At 39.0% G+C, this 18806-nt stretch overlaps 1 protein-coding gene across 1 annotated transcript in view; it reads left to right on the forward strand.

The window, feature by feature from the left end:
• The first annotated feature begins 16480 nt into the window (after positions 1-16480).
• Positions 16481-18806, forward strand: part of plekha7a (pleckstrin homology domain containing, family A member 7a) — a 170979-nt gene continuing 168653 nt past the window's right edge. The window contains exons 1-3 of the mRNA XM_008294741.1: positions 16481-16576; positions 16704-16780; positions 16920-16977. Of these exons, the coding sequence (XP_008292963.1) occupies positions 16494-16576; positions 16704-16780; positions 16920-16977 (218 nt within the window). The 5' untranslated portion in view covers positions 16481-16493. The remainder of the gene's footprint in view (positions 16577-16703; positions 16781-16919; positions 16978-18806) is intronic.

Raw genomic sequence — 18806 nt, forward strand, 5'->3', positions numbered from 1 at the left:
TCAGAACCGTTCAATTTACATCGTGGGGTGAGGCAGGGCGACTCTCTGTCTCCTCTACTGTTCAACTTAGCATTAGAACCTTTGGCGATAGGGATAAGGAGTCATCCATGTATTTATGGGATTCCAGTGGGTTCATCAGAATGTCTTGTTATGTTGTATGCGGATGATCTACTTGTTGCTATAATGAACCCTGAAACAGGTATTTCTCACCTTTTAAAATACATTGAATCGTTTAGCAAAATTTCTGGCTATACGATAAATTGGACTAAAAGTGAGCTTATGTTTATTGGACAGAATTCTGTTTTACGAAATTGTCCCGTCAAAGTTGTTGAAGATTACATTACATATTTAGGTCTTAAAGTCTCAAAGAATCCCGAATTACTGTTCAGATTAAATCTGTTGGAATGTACTGATAAATTGAAATGCAATATAGAATATTGGAGAACTTTGCCCCTTTCTATGATTGGCAGAGTAAATGCCATTAAGATGGTGTCCCTACCCAAGTTTTTGTATATCTTTCAAAATCTGCCAATATGCATTTCTGCTGATTTTTTTTTAAAGAAGCTCGAGTCAATTATTTTAGAATTTATTTGGGGTTACAAAAAACATAGACTATCAAAAAAGCATTTGTTCAAGCCCACTTGGGAAGGTGGTTTAGGTCTTCCAATACTTAAAAATTATTACTGGGCCGCTAATGTCAGAACAATGTTATATTGGCAATGCAGTTGTCCAGATGATGAATTACTGATTTCTGCCCCCTTGTGGTTAAAATTAGAGCTTATGTTCTTAAAGAAACCATATGCTTCTCTGTCCTCTTTATTATTTAAAAACCTTACAACTGTAATTAACTTAGTAAGTCATAGTCTTGTTGTTAGAAACTCACTGAAGATTCTTACTCAAATTAAACATACCTACAAAGTCCCTGGTATTTCAATATACACACCACTCTGTTACAATCATGCTTTCACTCCAGCTCTGCTGGATAATACATTTTTTACATGGTATACAAAAGGACTTAAATGCATAAAAAATTGCTATTTCAATAATAACTTTGCATCTTTTGGTCAATTAAGCTCAAAGTATAACTTACCTTATTCTAACGTTTTTCGATATATGCAGCTTCAACACTTTGTAGGAGAAAGCATGCCTAATTTTGAGACGTCTGGTGAGAGTCATGCATTCTTAGACTTACTTTCTCTCTCACCAAAGAGCAAGAAATTAATCTCTGGATTTGTTTAATTTTTTTTTCTAATGGCTCTGTCTCCTCTAACTCAATGAAGAGGGCTTGGGAAAAGGAAATTAATGCTGAGTTGCCTGATAAAATTTGGAGGGCCGCACTTTCTCGCATTCATACGTGCTCAGTAAATAGCAGACACAGGCTAATTCAGTTCAAAGTTATACATCGTTTTCATTATTCTAAGGTTATGCTACATAAATTCTATTCTACTGTGTCCCCATTTTGTGACAGATGTAAATTAAGTGATGGTACACTGCTGCATTTGTTTTGGGACTGGGCACTTATTAAGTCATTCTGGTCAAGCACTTTTTCTTTTTATTCTGGGATTTACCACAGGACTTTTTCCCCTGATAGGGACCTTGCTCTTTTTGGCTGTTCAGAGGGCTCTGAAACTCTTCCCTCACATATTCAACCAGCGTTGTTGATGGGCATGGTTCTAGCCAAAAAACTAATTCTTAAAGACTGGAAGAAATCAACCCCACCATGCCTCAGAGACTGGTTACATGAACTCGTTTCGGTGATCCATCTGGAGAAACTGTGGTTTAATAATGTAAAAGGCCAACAAAAATGGGAAGCATCCTGGGGTCCTTTGTTGAAACATCTGGATCTGGTCTGACTGTAACTGTACATGGATTGTCATGCATTTATATGTTTTTATTTATGTGTTTCTTTTTTCTTGTTCTGTTTTGTTTCGTTTATGAACGTTATATGCTACCAGATACTTGTTTGTCTTTTTTAAATTGAACTTGAATTTTTTTTGGTATTGTAGTTTACAATTTTTTTGATTGCATCACTCTCCTCCATGGTGTGTGCGTGTGTGTATATGTAGGTGTGTATGTGCGTGTTTTTGGGTTGGGATGGGGCATTGGGTTTCTGTTTAATTTTGTGGGGATTGTATGTATATGTTTGGAAACGTGGCAATAAAAAATATAAATTGTAGAATCATGAAAACACCCTGATTTGAGCCCTCATAAAGTTACTTAAAGCCTGATTTTTAAAAAAATTGATTTTTCGTCAATCGGTTATCGGTACCCTAACTTGAGCAGGTTTTTTTTAAGGTGTTGTGGAAATATTTTGCTATGATCTTAATAAGGTCCAGAAGTCTGAGTTGTCTTTGTCGTCTTTTATTCAAAGCTTTGAAGATACCAGTCATACAGAGTGCAAGCAGTCTGCAGCAGAGTACACATGAGTGCAGGCAGTGTGGTATTCTTATACATGTACAGACGTGGCCTTCGCTGCAATGGTAGTATAACAATGCTTGATAATCAACAGTTGGGGGTACAGGGTGTACTCATCCACAGACATTACAAGACTAAACACATTGGATCAGACATCAAAAGTCTAAACACATTGGATGCAACAAGACTGTGTTTTCTATAATCTTCTTGACATGAACGACTTCTTCTTCCTTCTGTACGGTCACTAATCTGTTATGAAAACACATTTCCTCTCATTGGGCCTGTAACCTTTCCACTCAGCTTTAATAAAACTTAATTAAACTTGCTTTGACATCCTTCATGCAGTATTTTTCCCATTACAAAGGTTTCCCACGGGAGTTGAACTTCAACATTTTAAGGCATGTTATTACACACCTTAGCAAACATATTGGTGAAGAAATTGTTTGGTAATGATTTAGTTGGCAGATTTTGATATTTCTCCCTTACTATTATATGACCAAGGTTGAAAAGTTGAAACAAAACCTTTGATTCTATTGTTCAATACCCACAATTTAGTTTAAACCTGAATACACAGGTTGCAAAAGTTAATATGTGGTTGAAATTTTACTGTGATATGTATTGTATGTACATTGTGATATCAATAAAGCTTTGAGAAGATATATTCTTCATCTATCAAGAATAAATTGCATTGTCACAATCACTTCATGAGAAGAGGTAAAAAAATGTTTTATTCCAACTTTATGGGCAACAGTATATATACACTCAAGGGAATTTTCTTGGACTCCAATACCATCCTTATTTTTAAAAAAAATACAGTTTGCCTCTGCTGGAATCACTCAACTGCTGGAAGCAGTTTTGTCTTTGTTCTTATGAAATTTCATGGCTGTGGGAGTTGTACTCAACTGGCTTACCTAGCAAGGCATTTTTTTGTTTGTTTGTTTTTGTTTTTTAAATGTTTTTTTTTTGTTTGTTTGTTTTTGAGCGTGAAAAAACCCTGGTCTGAAAACATGAAACTCTCAAAATTTTGCTATAATAATTTACAGACCTTAATTTTGGGTCCAAGATGGTAAATAAGTTAACTGTGACCTTTTTTTTTTTGGAAGAGCGGCGTTATTCTGGAGTTTCAGAGACTTGGAGAATCAGTGCTTAGGAGCAGCAAATCTGAGGTCCAACTCTAAAACACTTTGTGTTGGTTTGTCACTCATCTGTAGTTTTAGAATTCTAAAGGCTTGGTTCCTTTGGTTTCATACATGTGAAAGTAAATATGTGTCTTTGAGTCATCAGGACACTGTAGGTTCAAGATGGAAATACGCAGCCATTGTGTTGACTATTCATTTTACTCATAACGTGTCTTCTAGCATATAAAAACACACTATGGACATGTTAACAAGATAAAAATCTTGATTTGGATTGGAGAGAGTATTTAAAGAATTAGTCGGGGGCAATTTGTGACTTTATTTTACCCCAAAATAGAGAAATGAGAGAAAAAATAAGGACAAGGTCAGCCCTTGAACCTCTGAGGCACCTTCGTAATAACATAGAAATATATTTCAAATTTCCCCCAAAACACTGCAAAATTATTTTTACAACTTGCAGCTGTATCAGCACTGACAGACCCAGTGATGTGGAGACAGTTGACAGTAAGATTCAACATGATTCAGAGATAATAAGACTGTGTTTGTCACTTTCTGCTGCTTCTGTCCCTGTCAAAGCTGCAGCTGCCTGTCTGTGTTTGTTCATGTCACTGATTAATGAAGCAACGAGGGGAAAAAAATGTGTTTAAATAAGGTCCCCTAAAATCATACAAACAAGAGCCAGTTAAGCTGATTGAATAATTCCACTGTCATCCAATCCACTAATCTGCTTTTGGGGGATTCCCTGCCCTCATCCGGCTGAGCGGCGGGCGTCTGACTGACCAGGAGTCACTGTCTTACTGAAGAACTGAGCCTACCACTGCAAAGCCTCACATTTAAGTATCCGGGGAAGGATGACAGGCCAATAAACCTGCTGTCACTTTAAACAAAAAGCACTTTTTTTTCTTGATCACCATATGTTCATTCACCACCACTCAAGACAAGAAAAGTCATGACTGACAATTGAATAACTTCTTATTTTAATCAAATCAGCACGTAGGTTCCGTTGCTACTGCACCTAGTTAAAAGCTGGTCCTCAACAAATCACTGAACAGATCTACTGTGCACTGGGTGCTCCTCCACCCCAGTTTTAAGTCACTGATGACATTTTTTTTTGACAGAAAGACAATTAAACCATTACAAAAAGACTCAAAACAACCACAGACAGACTCAAACTGACCACAGACACAAACAAAAGACCACAAATCACAAAATAACTACAAAATTACGAAACAGACACCTTAAACCACCATCGATAAAAAAGCAAAGAATTCAGTTTCTGTATTTGTTTTGTATTTTTTTAAAATGTCCAGACAGTGAAAACTGGAACACATCATTAACACCTGGTATAATGACATTCAGATCTAAATGTTATACTCAAGACACCCTCTTGTTGTTATTTTAATTTCTCTTTTGTGTCCTCACTAAAATGCATGTGGTGTTTTTGTCCACGGTTGTGTCGCATGCTGAAGTTGCATAGGTACTGTGTGACAGCTGGGTTAATTTACGGTGGTATTTGAATGTAGAACTGTTATATTCCCCTTTGATTTTTTAAAATAGGATCTGTATTTTCTGCCTAAAGTAGGACATCAAAAACATACATTAACTTAAAAAAATAAAAAGTTCTTGAAGTGTCTACAATGCTTTGAATACATGGAGTAATTTTTTACATTTTATACAATATCTTTGACATGAAAATGGATTTTACCAGTTGTTAAAGGCAAAGCATGTGTTAGAATAGATTTAAAAAAGGCAATTGTAATAGCTTTGTTTTCTTGTTTCATCTGAAGGTCCCATCTGAGCTCCACCAGAGGGAGACAGAGTAATGCAGAAGATGCTTAACATGACTATTTCTCATTCAAAGACAGAAATATGGGGGAAAAAAAAGTCAAGAAACTGACCCCAAAGTTACATAATTCACAACATTTCTGTTCACTAGAATCTGCTGGATATGGAATATTCAATCCATTTAGAAGCTTTTTCTACAGCTTTTAAATCATATTCCACATCCTTATTCAGTCTTGTGTGTGATCATGAAATCTGAGTATAGAAATTTGGTATCATGAGAAATATTACAGGAAGGTCCAACAAAAGGAGCTGAAACTCGAGTTTTTATGCAATAGTCATCAGCCTACAACGACCAGTCTAGTTTGATGCTTGCACATGTCTTTTTACATATTTATCACAAGATAAGAGATAAAACACTCCCTGCCAGCTTTATATTTTGTGTTTTCAGGATTTAAAAAAACAACATTTAATTCCCTCAGCAACAATTTCCAAATTTTTAGTGGCTAGAAATCTTGATTGAGCTGGAGCATGTCAAAAATAAACAAATCAACAAAACAATGAAATTTTATTTTATTTTTTTTACTCATTCAGAAGCATCTTTGTTTCTCTGATTGCTGTTTAGAGTTTAAAGGTCAGTCTCTGGATCTGCAAGTTACTCTCAGGTGATAAATTTAGTTTTCAAATTTGCAAAGCCTGAGCAGGAAGGGCGAGGCTCCGTCAGGCCCGCAGGCTGTTACACAAGTTACAAGCTCTTGTGTGGAGCCGAGCCATGCATTATTCACCCCACATTTACATAAGACACAATAGTGAGAACAGTGCCAGAAATGTGTGTGGCTGAGCTGTGTGTGTGTGTGTGTGTGTGTGTTTTGAGTGTACGTGAGCATTTCTGAGTGTTTCTCTGAATTTCTTTGCCACCTGAGGTTTTTGCTGCTCTGCCAGTGGATGTTGATTCAATATAAAGAAGGGCAAAGACTGTCAAACTCATCCCTGAAAGTCTCAGTTAGCCATTACAACTAGAGAGAGAAGGAGGGAGAGAGTAGATAAAGCCTGATATTGTTTCTGTGCACATTTATCTTTCTATCTGAGGGCTGTGTTTACTGAGGGCTTGAAGCCAAACCAGGCTTTGCGGTATTGTTAAATAAACACAGGTTGGATTAGGCATGAATTAAGCCCAAATTCCTTCATCATGATGGAATAGTTCCAACAAATACCCATTAAAATATTTACCTTGCAATCACTGCTTACCTTTGTGTTAAATTGACAATAATCTGGGTAAAGTGATATTTGCTTTAACAGATGAACTCATTTTAGCTGTTTCACCAGATTTGGTAAACAGATGGAGTGACTGTTAAAATATATCAACAAAATGCAGGCAGGCTCTCCAGCAGCAAGATAGATGCTCTGTTCAGGGGGAGCTGGACTTCCAGCAGGAGACAGATTCACCACTAAAGGAAGCAGTTTGGTCACTGTGAGACCAGATATAAACCTGGCAACCTGCAGGACAGTAGGAGTAGCTGGAGTTTAGACTCTCATACATTGTCTCCTGCATTCAGGGAAAGTTTGCTGCTACTACTGCTGTTGAAACAATTTGAAATCTTGTGCCACCTGCATACAATTACAGTTGCAGACACATTTAGGTTTGTCCACATGTACACAGATATTATTTACAACATTCATTTCCCTGTGTATTTTGGCCTTTTACGCACAGACAAATGCAGTTTAAGGTCACTGAAAATGGTGGTTTTGGGAAGATACACAGAAATGCCATTTGCAGTATTGATGTGTTGATTAGAGTTTTTGGCTTTTGACGTCAGAGTGTGCGCTGGCATTGTCTCTGTTCACATGGGATGTCTTTGTACAGTGGCTGACGTGGCCAAAACTGTTTGTGTTAATATTGCTAACAGGACTTTAAAAAATTATTTGCACATAAATGTCCAGTTGTAAATTGAACAAAGGATCAGAATCAAATCAAATCAAATTTTATTCATATAACACTTTTCATACGGTACAGCAACACAAAGTGCTTTACAGCATTTAAAAAACAACATTGCATTTAAAAACATATCATTTAAAAACATTACAACATTTAAGAGTCTTATAAAAGAAAACCCGTCCCTCCGACCCTCAATGCATACACATACACATATGGCACATGCAGTCACACACATGCGCACAGACACACACAGACACACACACTCACCACTAGACTAAAGGAAGCATGGCATGGCACTGAGGGATTGTGGGAAACACTACCATTGGGGCCGTCCACACCAGGAGGAGTTGCAGACCATGACCACTGGGGGCGCCGACACCCGGACACTGGAGTTAAAAACTAAAACTTTAAAGAATAAAAGGCCCTATGTAAGAAAAGATAAAAATTAAAAGACTAAAATACATAGGATAAAGATAAGAATGTAAAAAGAATTAAAAGTTCGACTAAAAGCCTGATTAAAAAGGAATGTCTTTAACCTTCTTTTAAAAATATCGACAGTCTCTGCAGTCCTGAGGCTCTCCAGCAGGAAGGAATCAGTCTACATCTGACTCCCTCCTTGTTGGATGCACCATTTTTAGGAGCCTGGTAACAGCTTTTTTTCAGGCTTCTGATTGGCTGCCTCTTATTTTGGCAAGTTAATGAAAATTGTTTTTTGCATTTTCAAATAAACTTACATTTTTTCTTAGTAACAAAGGACAAACAAAAGATCCTGTTTTAAGAAATGTCCATGTCTGTATTGACCAGTCCTTAGTGTTGTGTGACACACTTGTTCAACCTGTCAGCTAAATCTGACATCACCAAGCTGTTCAAAATAAATGGGTTATTCATCTACTTTTACGAAAAGAAATGAAGTGAACTTACATTCAGCTTTTTATACCATATTTTTCTGGAGAAGCAGTTAACTGCTCACATCCAACTATTTTACTAACCCAATGTGTGAAGTATTATCATTACTCGTGTGTAGAGTGTAGAGAAAACTATTCAGCCTCTAAGGCCTGCGTTACACTTTCTCCATCTGTGAGTATGCAATGGTCCACGAGGTTCCCACTGACGCAAATTTCATTGTCTTCCTAAGTCTATGAGAGTCCACATGGATCCATCGTGGATGTCTGCATGCAGCCCAAACTTTGCGTCCACTCGGCCTCCCCGCTTCAAGGGCAGTAGTGTGCATGAGCAGAATACATAGATGTCGATCTCCTGGACATAAATCGAACAGAGTCCTCGAAGCGAACTCTGATGAGACTACAAAGTAGTTTAAGGCCTTGATTATACTGCCTTGTGGACACGCACATAAACAGCTGCAGAGACCGTGAGCGCATAGTTACTGTGATTATATGACTTTTTAATCTGCTCGGAGGATGTGCTCCATGCATTAGCAGTAGATCAATGTCTTTGTATTTCACACGTGCACCCTGGAGCTGAACATGCACACTCTTGCACTCATACTGTCGGTGCTGCACTGACAGATTCTGGGCTGCATGTGAATGCTGACAGAGTGGTGCGTGCAGTCTCCTGCAGGCTTGGGCAGATGATAAACTTTACATCATGTGGACTCCAGTGGACACTGGCGTACTCACTGATACCAAAAGTAAACCACTGGATTAATTAGAGCAGCTACAAGGCTGTGATGTCTGCAGCTGTTTGTGCTTATGCAAGGGAAAATAATGCTAGTTAATGAATGGACGTAATCTACCAACATCTGCAGCAATGACACCAGCCTTCTGCAGCGATCAAAACTACAGAAGCAGTTCCCTTCCTTGCCTCTAGATGGCACACATCAACATGCTTACATCTGTCAGTCCCAACTGCTGCTGCCATTATTACGCTTCCTGTCTAAGTGGTACAGGCTGGACTGGAACTGCAGGTCCTTAATTGAAGGTCGGCTGAGACAGTGGCTGAGCCTGGCATCAGGTGCATCTATGCGTCCTTGTTATTAAGCACAAAACACGAGCTGGGTTGGTAAACTTACATTTGGCATTGGCATCTCATAAATCCCAAGTTTATCTGTTTCTGCCGTTGGCTTTCAAATTTCGGTTCTGCTTATAAAATAGAACTATTCTTTACCTTACTGACTTTTCATATAATTTTTTCTTTTCTAATTGTAAGGTTAAAGCACTAAAGGAGACAACTTTCATTACAACAGATGTATTCAAAACATAAATTACACGTTTGGCTCTGATTCATCAGGTGAGGTTTCAGAGGGCCTAAAACTGAGTGAAGGTTTATCCCAATTCCCGCATAACTGGCATGTATAATCCATATCACAGATGCTAATTTACCTCATTGTTTAAACTTTTATCCATACATGTCCATATTTTCTGTCTCATCACTATTGTCAAGCCAAAAAAATCTGCCAATAATGTGGTAAATATCCTTGACCTACACCTGCATTTTGTACCTTAACTATCACATGCTCTGTGTAAAGAGGCCCACAGTGTTTGCAGTGGGTGGCTGGGGGCTAAAATACCGGTCCTGAATCCAGTTCCGTGTCTCTTGTTTCTGTGTGTTTGCTTTCTTTGTTTTCCCTTGTGTCTTTTAGCAGCTCCACAACTGGAGATACTGGATGTCCCGGTGGTGGTTGTTTTTTCTGCCACATAAAGTGAAACGGATCAGCAACAGGCGCAGGCTGATAAACACATCAGCTGGCTGCTGTCTGCTTTCTATTGTTCTGTATTTAAACAATGTAAGATGAGACTATTTTTTTTTCTCATGTATCAGACATTTTCATCCAAGTGAAAGCGTAATGTTTGCCTCAGCCAGAACTGGGAGGAATCAAACTGCTGATTCATGACATGCTTTCCAGCAAAGTAGGAGCAAATTACACTGACTGTACACAAGAAGACAAGGACAAACGCAGCTGAGTAAAATAAAAATGCCAGCATGATGAAGAACAGCAATATGAAATGCAAAAAATTACAAGGGGAACTCAAAATCGGGACAGCCTTAATCCAGGAAATGAAATCATTGAGTGTAGCAATCAGGGAGAGAATGCTTTTTTTTCATGTAGTGGTTTCTGTGCATTAGGGATTGTGAACAGCTATGTTAAAGAAAGGGAAGAGGCAGAGAGAGAAAGAGAGAGAGATTAAGCAGGATCCAGGATCTCTGTCTGTGTCGTTCATCAGACAGCCCCTCATATAAATAGATAGTATTGAGAGATGGGTATACATTCATTAGCAGTGTGCATAGTCATGTCCCTGCATATAGATTCCCATATTTAAAGCTGCACCAATTCATATTTTATATTTGCAATAGATCAAATGACTACGTGTAAAGTCAGAGGTGCTGCTTGCAGTGATGGACCAAGACAATTACCATCTGAGTCTGAAGTTCTCTTCTAAACTGTGGGATGTCTTTAGCTTCTTTCAGCTCATTGGTTTGGTCTTATGGTGCAGCTTTAATGGTTTTGCTGTTTCCAGCTGCAGCAGACTGCAACTCCAATGGGATGAATGCTGCTGTGCGTTTGCTACATGTATGAATAAGTAAAGGCGTACTAACAAGTTCACCATAACAACTTTGGGAATTGATAACATATGTTTACGTCTTGTTACACTGCCCCCGAGTGGGCAGAAATATCAATTGCAACTTTAAGTGTCTTTTCCATCCTGTAGTTCGTAGAACATTTAAGGGCCTTATAATTGTATGTTGTATGTTTACCAATTCATCAGTTACAATAATTGAATAACTCGCTGTAATTTACTTTATAGAATCAATTCAAATATTATTCATATAAAGAAGAAATAATTTAAAACTTCTTTAAATTGCACTTCACTATTATCTAGTAGTCTAGTAAGATGTGGACGTGGACATACAATGGATATTTTACTCCTGTCGAAAGTTTTAGTGTTGTTGGGATTATTCAGTTCAACTATGTCTTTAAGTAAAAAAAAAAAAAAAAAAAAAAGTAAATATGTATTTTTATGATGTGTTTAGGTTTTAGGCTTTCCAAGAATTTCTATCAATTGTTGCAAGAATTTCCGTGAATTGTTCTACGAATTTCTTGTTCTTAGAATCAAATTTTACAGTTTCCCCTTGGGGATCAAAGTCTATTCTATTCTATTCTATTCTATTCTATTCTATTCTGTTTTCCAGTATGTGTGTAAGTTCAGCATCTGAACACACCCAAACTCACAGCAGCTACTATTAGCTTTGATTTACTGACCTGCTAGATTGTGATATCATTCGGTAACTTGGCTGTAAGTCTCTCATTCTTCTTCTTCTCTTTTTACTATGTGAGCACTTTATCTTTTCACACAAATACACTCCAAAGTGTAAAAAAAAAAAAAAAAAAAGGTGGTCTTTCAGCGGTGAGGTTGTGTGTGTTTGTCGACCTCGAGCTGCCCTTTAGTTCTTTTCTTGAGGTGTCAGGTGTTTCCAAAGTAAGCGCTGCCAACTAAAGCCAAACAAGGGGGAGAGGAAACCACAAGACACGCTCGCAAAAATCACCACATGTGAAAAATATGTTTCACTCCTTTTGAAGTGTGAGTGTTTTGGATAAATGGCCAAATTACACTGATGGCTTGTTGAAAAAAAAAAATCTGGCCTGCTGGATATAAGGGTTAAGCTGAAATTGAAAATTGACAAATGACTACATAAGAAAATCACAAAAAGAGCAAAGGTAGTTCAACATGCTTTAGTGTTGGACAATAAATGGCAAAAAAATTGTGATTTTGTGTCCTTGCAATAAAACCCTCTTCTCCAGATGGCAATAAATGAAGACCACTGTGACAAATAACAGCTCACACTTCAGTTTTTTATCCTTGGTGCTCCAGTGCTTTAGGAAATTACTGTTTTTGGTGAGGATTCCTGCCGACCGTGAACTTAACAACAGCTCAGGTGAGCTGTATTTGTTCCCGCATGGATTTCAAAATAATAGGGTTTCGTGGAAAGCGTGTCAGGATGTTGTCGTAAGCACGCCACTACATGTCTCGTGGAAGTGGAGCCACTTTGGAAAATGAAATTCCAATGAGCTCAGAGTTCCTGACGAGTGACTCAGAACAAACTGTGTCTGACAGTTGACGGGGGCTTTTATTTGTCTTAATGAGCCACTGAGGAAAACCAACAAAAACATGTTTGCTGCAAGTAAACACTAGAGCCTAACTGACATACCAGCGGGCTGATATTATAGTGCAGTGTTTCCTTATCAGAACCACATCAGAGCTGGTGTAAATGTTGAGAGGTAGCAACTGCAGCACCTGAATGGTTTATTTTAGAGGTCCATAATTTTCTGTTTGAAACAAGTTTCCGATGATAGCTGAAAGGTGAAAGAGTATTTACTTTGGTTTAAATGGAGCAGAACTAATTGAAGGAAATTCCTGTGGAAATCAACAGCTTATCAACTTACGTGACTAAATCCTAAGAAACAGAACATTGTCCTTATTTCCCCTGTAATTAGTACTAGTTTATAGAGTTCTGTCAGGAAAATGCCTTGAAATTAATCCCGAAAGTGTCTTGCAGGCACCACTGAAACCTTAAAGTAATGAAGTGCTAAAAAATGACACAAATTATGACAGAATATAAGCCCTAGAGTGAGTTCAGTCATCATATAACTTTCCATATACAAACCATTCAAAGGTTTGGACGGAAATACCACATTCTTTTGTCTTTTGTAGTTTTTCACACTGTAGAAAAAAACTTAACACCTCAAGGAAGCAAAATGTGTTTTCTGTTTCCATGCTTTACAGTTGGAACTGTACACGCAGGTACCATCCGTTCATCCTCTCTGCATCTCACAAACACATGGTGGCTGGGACCACAAATCTGAACCCCTCAGTGGATATTTCCTCTGGTCTAATGTCCATTCCCTCTATTTCATGGCCCAAACATCTCTTCTTCTTACTCTTGGTCTCTCTCAGTAGTGGATTCTTTTCAGCATGTCCTTCATGAAGGCCCGATTCACTCAGTCTCCTCCCAGCAGCTGATGTTGACATGTGTCTGCTGCTTGAACTCTGAAAAGCTTTAATGTGGACTTTAATCTGAGGTACTGGTAATTTGTGATTTCTGAGGCTGGAGCTTTTAGTGAACCCTTGGTCCTCATTTAAAGCACCCTCAGAGCCAGTTTTATCAGTTTGATGATTTTTGCATCTGCAATTAAAGAAACTCTCAAACTTCTTGACATTTTTGTGGATTTACTAACCTTCACATGTGAGACTTAGGATTTCTGTTTGCTGAATTCTCACCACAATATGGATGAATTATTTGCTGTATAGCAGCACTACTTTTACAACTGATGTTCTGAAACACATTGAGAAGACAAACACACAAAAACATGCCATCAGTTAACTTTTGAGAAAGCAGTTAGCTGAAACCCATGAAGCTAGTTAAGGTATTGCCAATAGAGGACAACGCTGTCATCAACAAACATTGTTTACTTTGAGGAATCTACAACATGTCATTTCAAAGTCCTGATGCCTTTTTTTTTGGCCTTTCATGCCTTTATTAGATAGTACAGTGAAGAGAGAGACAGGAAAGTGGGGGAGAAGAATGGGGGAAGGACCTGCTGCAAAGTGTCACGAGCTGGATTCCAACTCACTACCATTGCATCGGAGACTTCAGCCCCTGTACATGGGACGCCAGCTCAACCAGGTGAGCTATTGCGGCGCCCCAAGTCCTGATGTCTTTAGTATTGTACAATGTCTAATAGAGCTTTTGAGCAGTTTATCTAAACAAAAAAAAAGAAAGAAGAAGATTTAATTACAACACAACAACTCTAGTATTAATTAGTCTTAATGAAGTGTCCCTCGACAGGCCATCTTTGCTGAGAAACAACTTGTGTGCAGATCCTTTAGAATCAAAGCGTTTCTTATCGAGGTTTCTAATTGTTAAAGGAAGTCTTTAATCCCTCTTTAATCTCACAGCCCTGTTAAATCACCTAAATACTAAAGGTGGCAAATAACCGACTCTAAAGAGCCTGAAATCAGCACATTTTTTATTCGCTCTCCTCGACTGCTGCCAGGAGCAACACTGGCAAAGCCGCACTTCTCTCCTGCTCTTTTTTTTTCTGTGGAAGCCCACTGCTGCGATGCCTTTAAGTACTGAAAAAAATGTCGTAGCTATGAAGGCAGCCACATTTGTAACCACTGAAGTTATTCATACAACAGGTGTAAGTATCCACAGATTTTAGTATAAGCTAAACCCAAGCTACATGCATTAATAACGTTAGTTAAAAAAGAAATTAAATCCACAGGAAAAGACAAATAAATGTACAAAACAAGCCCAACTGGGTGTGGCAGGTGATTACAGTTGGACGTCTTCATTCATTTTCTCTCAAATTTTGTGATTTAAATCTTTATCATATGATAGTGGTCAGTTAGGTCATTATGCCACTTGTAAACAATTGATCCCTGTAGAAATGTAAATGCTGTATTCAGACACTCTGTCCACTATTTTACCCCCAACCCATCATGGCTGCTCTCAGTTTTCTGGTTACAAACATGAACATAGCAACACGTCCCTGCTTTATATGCACAGAGGGTAAACCTAATTTTATTTCCAGTATCATCCTCACATGTTAACCACCTCTTAAAATGATTTATGTTTGCACACACAGCTGAACACCCACCCCATACATCTTAATTAATAAATCATATGGAAGATTGTTAATTTAAATATGCATATATATTGGTACTTGTACTACTACTACTGCTGTTAAACATATGGTATAAAAAAGGCATCACAGTAGGCATTCTCCTTTGCATTATGTTGCTTATGAAAACTATATTGCACTTAATACAAGGGTCACTATAATGTGCAGCTGTTATAACCAGATTTACATCAGTGTCCTGACTTGTAACTCTTGTTTTGTTTGTTTATCACTGCGTGATCACACAGGCACCAGGATGTCAACAAGTTGACAAGTTTGACTTCCATTTACTCACGTTTGCAGCACAAAAGCAGAGCCGCAGCCAGGATTTTAGAAACAATAAGGAGAAGTCCAAAGTCCTTCAGTGGAACCGCACCAGTGCCAGCCACTGACTAAACCATGGTGGAAAATTACCTCCATTTTATGGTTCTATATTTGTTTTTTGGGTATAACTCTGAGTATAAACTTTATGTCATTCTAAACCAATAAATATACACAGGGACATGACCTGACCTATGGCGCTGCATTTTGGTTCACTTTAAACATGCTCCTTTACAATTCAATTCTGTTTTAGTCATATAGCACCAATTCACGACATATAACATCTCATACGTGCAATACTGCTGCTACATTTCTCTGCTCACTGCAGAAAACTGCTGTTACTTCTTACTGTGGAAGAAATGTGTGCGGAGGCGTATGTATGCAGGTGTGTGTGTGTATATACATAAATATATATAATGATTATACAGTTTTTTCCATGTACATATTGTAATTGTTTTTGTTTCAAATATTTTTTGTTTTGGTATTTACCAGTCCGATGGTGAGCTTTTGCATTGAAATTTCAGCCAAAATGTGCACCAACTGCTGTATATTCTATTTGACAATATATTCTATTCTTCTGTTCATAGGACTTCACATAGTAAAGGTGAAGTTACTCATGAGTTTTAAACAGAGAACAGAGAACCTGATAATCTGAAGCTGTCTTTGGATTCTCTATGAGCAAACAGTCGGTGGAAAGGAACCGAAGTAAACCCACTTTCATAGGGAGGAAAACAAATAAATAAAAATATCAGACAGAACCAGGCTCAGGGAAGGTGGTCCTCTGCCTCGACCGGTGAGCATGAAAGTGGGGATACATGCCTGTTGCTTTACATTGTAGTTAAGAATTTTCTTTCCTTCCTTCAACTTGTTGCCTGTGTGTGGTTTCAGTGTGGTTACACTGAGAGCAAAGAAAGAAGTTTCTAATTAATTTAATGTGAACAAATACTTGGCCAATAAGCTGATTTAGATTCATACAACAATACAGCTTCTATAATTCAGTCTTATTGACATTTAATGCGAAAAACATTGTTTCCATCCCGCTGCGTAAAAGCAGAAACCTTGAACCTCCAGACATCCTGCAGAGCTTCTACCTGGAGCCCAGAGCTCGGTGCTGTCAGCGTCAGAACACGTCCAGCGCCTGGTGCTGGGGTTTACGGGCTTCAGAGGAGTCCCTGAAGGCGGCGCTGGCCCTGGCAGTGATCGCTGAGCTCCCGGGAGACTCCATGGAGAGAGGCTGACATGAAATAGGACTTCAGACCGGATCATGGCGGCGCCTCTCGGGCGGGACACCTTACCTGAACACTGGTCTTACGGTGTCTGCGGGGACGGCAGGGTCTTCTTCATCAAGTGAGTGGGATAACGAGCGCTTTGTGGCGCCGTCTCTCCCGGTTTGACGGGAGTTGGCGGTGTCTGCCGGTGTTTTCTCCCCGGCGGTGTAACAGGTGTTTTTCTGCTCTCTCTGTCTGTGCGGCAGCGATGAGACTCGGACCACCACCTGGCTGCATCCCCGCTCCGGTGAACCGGTGAACTCCGGCCACATGATCCGCTCAGGTAGCTAGCTAGGCTAACACCTGTGCCCCTTTCATGTTTACTTTACTGTGTTTGTCTCCGCCGCTAACTTCAGTGTCCGTTTGGGGCCCGGCAAACTTTCAGGTGTCACGAACAAGTGTGTGCTGTGGTTTTATTTCAGACCTACCTCGGGGATGGGAGGAAGGTTTTACGGACGAAGGAGCGAGTTACTTGATAAAGTAAGTACCTGAACCAGCCGCCGCGGCTCCGTTACTGCGACGCTTACCTGCGCGTTATTGAACTTACCGAGCGGCTTAATATGGTTCCTGCCGCTAATTCCGGCTACGAGCAGCGCTAATGACCGCAGGGGTGACTGGGACTAACCTGCTGACCCTCTCATGACCCCGCTGCTTTCATTTGCTGCTCTGCATCACATGCAAATATCTGCATTTTGGCGCAGAGGCTGCCTATAAGGGCCAGTATATCTACCAACAGTTCTAGCACTTTCTATCACTGGTGCGGATCCAAAGTACGTGTGAGCTTATATTCAGGCTAATTTGTGGTGCAAGTGATTTTATGTGGTCATTTCCCTTCTAACCCAAATTGATTGGAAAAAGGCTTGTTTCTGTGTCTATGTATGGTCTAATAATATACTGCATTTGGTGCTGGAGCCACTCCATGTTGTATTTTTGAGGCTGCTTTTGATGTGTTGATCAACATATGGGTAGATTTTGGGGAAACATTCCCATCAGGACTCCTAACAGAGCACTTGTCCTCCTCAATATGAGCATGAAAGAAGTAGGGATCATATTAAATGACAAAAGCTGATTTACAGCATAATAAATACTTGAAAGCACTACAGAATGCCTGAGAGCTGTACTGCATTCCATCAGATTATGAATCACTGCTCCCAGAATTTAGTCTTTCCCCCTACATGAAGAAATATGTTTCCACTTTAAAATAGTAAAGAAAAGGGACTTGCATTGAGATGGTGCATTAAAATGCATAGGAATGTATTAAATTAAGTGTTTCATGCCCAAAGTTTCCTGGAGAAGAACCCCCAGACCCCCTCAATTTGTGCCAATGTTAGCTAATAATAACACATATTGTACAAATTCTAACAGCCAAGCTTTTTAATACCCTGTAATCTGATTGTAGATGACTTAAAACGGAGTTGCAATTTTGTTATGATAATTTATTGTTTCTTATTGGTCAGTGTTTAGGCCTGGATGACATATACTAGGGCTGTGATCAAATCAAAACAGTCTTTCTACTATACTTTTTTCGTCTGACAGCAAACAATTCTGTAAAATCTTCTTATAATTTGATTCAGATTTTGTATGTTATTTCTTGGGCTGCAAGGTGTGCAGTTGGTTAGCACTGTTGCCTCGCAGCAAGAAGGTCACTGGTTCGTGTCCCGGTGAGGACACCCACGATCTTTCTGTGTGGAGTTTTCATGTTCTCCCCGTGCAGCGTGGGTTCTCCCTGGGTTCTTTAGCTTCCTCCCACACAGTCCAACAACATGTTGAGGTTAATTAATGATTCTAAATTGTCCGTAGGTGTGAATGTGAGTGTGCTTGGTTGTCTGTCTCTAAGTGTAGCCCTGTGATAGTCACCTGGGATAGACTACAGCCCCCCCACGACCCTAGTGAGGATTAAGCAGTGTATAGATAATGGATGGATGGATGGATGGATGGATGGATGGACAAAGCATCATTCCCTAGTGAGGATTAAGCAGTGTATAGATAATGGATGGATGGATGGATGGATGTTATTTCTTAATTCACTCATTTATAAACAAAAAAAGCTTTTGTACTTAAGCTGTTGTCTGTGGTGGCCTTGCATTTATACATAAAAGCTTGTTTTCTATCTTGCCAAGGATACAGTCTGCTTTAGTGTTGTCTTCATTTGTACATTTATGCACATATCTTGTTCTACAATAGTCATATTTTGTGTCTATAAGTGCAGAAATATAGTTTTTCACCTTAAACAGCCTACTAATATGTAAAGCAGACTCATATTTTCAGATGTCAAAAATAATTTAAAAAAATAAAAGGGCTGATCTTTC

The sequence above is a fragment of the Stegastes partitus genome, unplaced genomic scaffold (genome assembly GCF_000690725.1).
Source record: "Stegastes partitus isolate 25-593 unplaced genomic scaffold, Stegastes_partitus-1.0.2 Scaffold21, whole genome shotgun sequence".
Taxonomy (NCBI): Eukaryota; Metazoa; Chordata; class Actinopteri; family Pomacentridae; genus Stegastes; species Stegastes partitus.